This window comes from Panthera pardus, unplaced genomic scaffold (genome assembly GCF_024362965.1).
Source record: "Panthera pardus isolate Hobbes unplaced genomic scaffold, ASM2436296v1 HiC_scaffold_12, whole genome shotgun sequence".
NCBI classification, from domain to species: domain Eukaryota; kingdom Metazoa; phylum Chordata; class Mammalia; order Carnivora; family Felidae; genus Panthera; species Panthera pardus.
In genome coordinates this window covers 13976245-13982244 of record NW_026526677.1, presented here as the reverse complement: position 1 = coordinate 13982244, position 6000 = coordinate 13976245, and the positions used below count along the sequence as shown (strand labels likewise).

At 38.2% G+C, this 6000-nt stretch overlaps 1 protein-coding gene across 2 annotated transcripts; it reads right to left on the bottom strand.

Moving 5' to 3' along the window:
* Nucleotides 1-1823: 1823 nt before the first annotated feature.
* Nucleotides 1824-3556, bottom strand: LOC109245315 (olfactory receptor 1030). 2 transcript variants are annotated; one of them, XM_053899202.1, is made up of 2 exons: nt 2642-3538; nt 1824-1844 (listed from the first exon to the last, which is right to left on the bottom strand). In XM_053899202.1, the coding sequence occupies exons 1-2, from the start codon at nt 3536-3538 to the stop codon at nt 1824-1826; spliced, it is 918 nt and encodes a 305-aa protein (XP_053755177.1). The 2 variants fall into 2 exon arrangements, with proteins under 2 accessions (XP_053755177.1, XP_019268165.2); XM_019412620.2 differs by lacking the exon at nt 1824-1844 and having other exon boundaries at nt 2600-3556.
* Between the last annotated feature and the right edge of the window lie 2444 nt (nt 3557-6000).

Below are 6000 nucleotides of genomic sequence, written 5' to 3'. Positions count from 1 at the left end.
CTGTAATCATAATATTAGTGGGCAGATTAAGTGAAACAACATACATTAAAACAGTACTTGAACTTTGGTGAGCATTGTTATTTCCTTCTCTCCCTCGTGTGTGTGTATGTGTGTGAGTGTGAAAATCTAAACTTTGTTCAGATGTCAGGAAATATATGATATATGAAGAAAAATGTTAGACTTAAAGCAATATCTTTCCCTGGACCATTTGTTTATTTTTTTTAAGTACACATGGATCAGACTTCCTTTAACACAGTACCAGTTGGATTCGTGATCTCCTAGATAGGTGGGAAGCGAAGTGTAAAATACCCTGTAATTATTGTTCCTTAAGGAAGTGTGGTAAATATTCTCTATTTTCACATAGGTTCCTCCATCACTGTGTTGCTTAAATCTGTTCAATAAATTAAAAGAAAGTTCAGAATTAACTTGCAAAGATGTAGAGTGAGAATTTAGGAGCCATTGCATCTTCATTTAGTGCCAACCTAGGCTATAAAAATAGAGACAAGGACCCTGAAATCGGAAAATTGGAATAAAGGAGCTGGTTTTAAATAATTGCATATGTGTGTCTGCTTAAACAACAATAGCGCTCTAGGTATCTGTTTAAGTAGAATCCAACACACTATTAACTAGATGTTAAAATTTACAAAAGTAGCGATTTGTTTAGATGTGTGTTTTACCAGCATCCACAATTTGAATTTCAAGATAAAGATATTTAAAGAACATCTAGTAATAGAAAATTTGAAACAATTAAATGGGATAATACAGATTTAATAAATATGAAAATGTTACTTTGTAGAAAATATTGAGGAGAAATAAGCTCTCAGGTAGAAAAGCAGCTTTGAAATACGACTGAGAAAAACATGTCCATTGAGGGAGTGACTGATTACGGTTCCTTGGCTTTTCCTTTTTCATTGAAAGTAACATGTACATATGTGATCACAAATATTTTCTAATGCCTATTTTGTTCAGATCCTGCCTGCTCTGACATAACATTGTACTAGGAGCTATAAGTATGCTGGAGCAGGTGCACAAAGAATGAACAAGTCCCCATCTTCTGCAATTATATAAGACCAACTTCGATTTACTCACAGTACATTCTTTTTTTTCTCTGCTGCATTAGCACTCCTGTTTTCTTATACTATGTAGCACTTAACAAATTGCATTGATTTTTCTCTTTACAGAATTCTACAAAACCATGCAATCCTAGAGCTCCTTGGGGGTTCTTGCTTCGTATTGGAGCAGTACTTGGCTTATTATACGTACTCAGTAAACATTCCTCAGCTCTGCTTATGCTTTGTAGCTGCAAAGTCACCTGAAAGCTTAACCTCTTTAAAAATCAGCTTGTCTTTTGCATTCTTTAGCATTAAAATATTGACAAACAGGTTGGCAGATTTAATAATAAAGTTAGGTATATAATAACTAACTGTGGTAAAATACAATTGTGGATAAAATTTGAGCTATGATACAAATGAAAAATATCTGTCCCATCCTGAAAAAATCGATTAATAGGCAAAAATGAAGGAAGGTACGAAAACCCCAGATCCCAGCAGGCTGGGATATCACTGATAAACTCTACCGAAGTTACAATTTCTTTTGAGGCAAGCTATGTATTTCTGTAAAAGATATTCATTGCCTACTTCAGGAGTTAATATCTAGAAGTTAATTGGAAGATTTTGTATACTGTTATGGCAGAAGGAGGAAAGTGTCTTACTGAGAGTGGGGAGGAATAAATGGACATCAGGCATGGTCCTGGAGCTGTTATCATGACTTTTCTGTCCGAGAGGTGACAGCAAGTCTCAATCAGCAGTTCTGATCACATTCCTTTAGATAATGGAATTAAACCCCTGCATAGCAATTAGTATAGTATTAAAAACGACTAAAAGTTAGCTCATGATAGTCAACTATGTGTGTATGTACATATATAGCCATACATTGGTTTGCAGATATAGAGAAATTTTCCAAAAACGTAAGAAACCAGTAATAGTGATAACTTTGAAAAGAGACAATGGAAGATCATGGTGGGGGGGAAAAGGGAGGAAAATCTTTTATTTTGTACTCTTCTGTAGAAATTGAATGTTTTACTGTAAGAAGGAATAATTTTTACAGTGTGAAAGGAACATATGATGCTACAAATGTAAAAGTGTAAACGTATATAAGAGAAATTATCCACCCTACCTACATATCTAACCTCCAACCCTTTACACACTCAATGCACACTCACACATCTCCTATACAACTGTAAATCTCCTGTACCTCTGTCTTTCATGCTTTGTCATTAGATTGCAGATTTTCATTGTAGATTAAAAGTTGACTTTACTGTAAATGCAGTTAAAGTTGGATCCAGTTCTCATAAGTACATCTTTTCTATAATTTTTTTTTTTTGAGACAGAGAGAGACAGAATGAACGGGAGAGGGTCAGAGAGAGAGGGAGACACAGAATCTGAAACAGGCTCCAGGCTCTGAGTGGTCAGCACAGAGCCTGACGCAGGGCTCGAACTCACAGACCGTGAGATCATGACCTGAGCCGAAGTCGGACGCTTAACCGACTGAGCCACCCAGGCGTCCCTCTATAATTTATAAAGAAGGATACATTATAACTTTATTTCAAAAGTACATTTCTTCTCATCAATTTCCAAAAAGCTTGCTTCACATTCTTGTTCCTCAGGCTATAAATGATGGGGTTCAACATAGGGCTTACAAAAGTGTAGAAAACAGCAATAATTTTAGACTGCTCCACTGACTTGTCCGTGGGAGGTCTAACATACATGCAGAAGAGTGTCCCATAAAATACAGTCACTGCCACCAGATGGGAACCACACGTGGAAAAAGCTTTGTGCCTGCCTTCAGCAGAATGCATCCTCAGGATGGCAGTGAGAATGAAGATGTAAGAGATGACAATTATGAGGAGGGAGTTGGAGAGGTTAAATCCTGCTACCACAAACATGGACGTCTCTTTAATGAAAGTGTCAGAGCAGGACAGCTGGATGAGGGGGGGGTCAGCGCAGTAGAAGTGATTAATAATATTGGAGTCACAGAAGGTCAAGCGGTACGTCCACATGGTTTCCATCAGGCCATTAAGGAAGCCGTAGACATAGGGACCAGCAATCAGGCGAATACAGACCCCTCTGGACATCTTGCTGCTGTAAAGCAAAGGGTTACAGATGGCCATGTACCTGTCATAAGCCATTACAGCTAGCATGTATAACTCAGTAATCACCATGGCAATGAAAAAATAACACTGGGTTAAACAAGCAGCATAGGAAATGGTTTTCTTCTCTGATAAGAGGTTCACCAACATCTTGGGAGTCACATTCGTGGAATAACACAAATCCAAGCCGGACAAACTGGCAAGAAAGAAGTACATGGGGGTGTGGAGGCGTGAATCTATCCTGATCAATACCAACATCCCAAGGTTCCCCCCCACGGTGATTAAGTAGATCACCAGGAAAAGCACAAAGAGGATGGGCTGAAGCTCTGGACGATCTGTTAATCCCAGGAGAACAAATTCGGTCACTAAGGTGGAATTCCCTCTGACCATTTTCTTAGCTGCCAGCATTGTTCACGTAGATGAATTAAAATAAAGTAAGAAGTGAATGAGAAGTCCATCATATATTTCTTCTCTCTCTTTCTCCCCTTCTCCTCCATCTCACACTCTCAATCACTCTCACGCAGGACTATGATCAGCATCTGAGATTGCAGGAGCTGAGACTTTCAAGAAGGTGGTGGCCCCTAGAAGCTAGGTGTGTAATGTGCAGATGGTCCCCAAGAGAATGGCTCATGCGACACCAGCTTGCTTCAGAATGGGGGCCTTATGACCCAAAGTCTGCCGAAAAATGGACTGAACCACCAACAGTCACTTACCGTTCTCTATAAAATCATAGGCTTCACCATGGAGCCTGGGAATGGTTCCAGATGCAATGGTGACATGTGTTTGGAAACACTTCTGCAAGTCAACAGCGCATGCATATGTAGAAGTTCAACTTTTGAGAATTACACTCCCTATGGGTTATAGGTGAAAACCCCAAATTACAGTGATTTAAAGGAAAGAGATCCTGTTTCACTGTGATATCAATAAAGTACAGGAAATTATGGTGTTCATATGTGAATAGGCCAAAGATAATGACCCCAAATGTGAAAATAACAAAGCCCTGCATCAATCACTAATGAAGGAATTTTCATTCAGAAGCATTTGTATGACTAGAGAAAGGGAGACCTAGGTTGGGGGAAAAAAAGAAGTGGTCAAAAAGTGGATTGTGCTTGTGGATAAAATTATCAATTCAGATAATATCAATTATAATGAAAGAATAAAATGAGAAACTTTTTCCGGGAGTCGGGAGAATATATTTTCATCATGGATTCTCAATGTTGTCGTGTTATTGTATGTGATAGACTGAATAAGATAAGGGATCAGAACTCAAATACCTCTTAGAGCCAGTTAGATAATAAGGATGAGTGAAGTGGGCTAAGTATAAGGATGAACAGAAATGAAGTAGAGGGTGAATCCCAGGTTAAAAAGCCAGCAGCCACTCAGGCCAGTGGAATTTTTACTACACAATAACGTAAGCCCTATGTTCCAAGATCTTAAGAGTTTCCAAATGTAAACGGGTATGAGGATTCATTATTTAATGTGAAACCTACCATACACAGTGTTGGCGAATAATTTCATTGTTAAGCCTGTCTTTAACCAGAGCATAGAAAAAGAAGTCTGTATGCCTAATTCACTGAAAAGGCAATGTCACCAGCTATATTTGCTGTATGTAAGCTGTTCCCGGGTATTGAACCAAGTACCCTCAAAAGTCAGCTACTTCGACTCAGTGATGTTTCCAGAATGTTGTATGATTTAGTCATTATAATAAGATAATCTTTGAGTACAAACAGCATTGGACACTGCATGTCTGTGAGTCACTTTCCTAGGGAAACAAAGGTGACTGGTAATAGTGTTTGTCTTGAGAGAGCTGGTTGGTATCTTCATAGTAAAAGGGGCATAGGAAGAGAAAATTAAGATTATATGTGATAAGTTCAATAATAAAGATTTGAACAGTTACTAATTAATTGTGTCCAGAGAGGCAGGATAGCCTCAAAGAATGGTACCCTTTAACTGGGACTTACAGGATAACTAAGAATTTTCTAGAAAGATGAGGGTAGGGAGGACTTTCAGACAGTGTAAACAGTACACACAGAGACAGGAGGCTTTCGAGAGAAATCAAAGATAATCCACGTAGATGCAGGGATAAATTTTCTATGGATTAATTCTACAACTTTGGTCTTTGAGAGCAAACTACAATAATTTGAGAATCAGGATATGTGTAAATAGCAAAAGTGCTTTTTCCTCACTTGCCAGAAAAGGTGAGTCTATTTGGAGAATAGTCACCTTAACGATACATGTAAACCTCCCATTTCAATGGCATTAAGCCATTCATCTCATCTTTAGATTTGGACAACTATGCCCTAAATACTAGCACCTGGTTGCTCATCATATTACATTTGACAACTAATAAAAGCAATAAAAATATAAAAGAGAAATAGGAATTTAATTTGCCTGTTTCCTACTATCTCCTTTAAATAGGTTCAGCAAGCATGCTCTAAGATTTAAGAAGAGACTACATTTTGATTATAGTTCTTCTTTCCATGCACACAGCCACATCAGTTTTACAAAGCAATGATGCTGTTCTGTTTTATTTTACCTCTAGAAGAACCTGCAACTAATACAGAGTGAGTACAATTAGGAAAGGGGGGGGAATGGGGCACACATAAACCTTCAACATGCTGTCATCAGAGTTCTTAGATTAGTACTTTCAAAACTGTATGCACCAGATCAACCGGATATCAGGCAACAAAATAGGTCTATGGTAAAACTAAATTTGAAAACTGCTGAGTTTTTTTTAAATGTTTATTTATTTTTGAGATAGAGAGAGAGAGAGAGAGAGAGAATACAAGGTGGGGAGGAGCAGAGAGGGAGGGAGAAACAGAATCCGAAGCAGGCTCCAGGCTCTGAGCTGT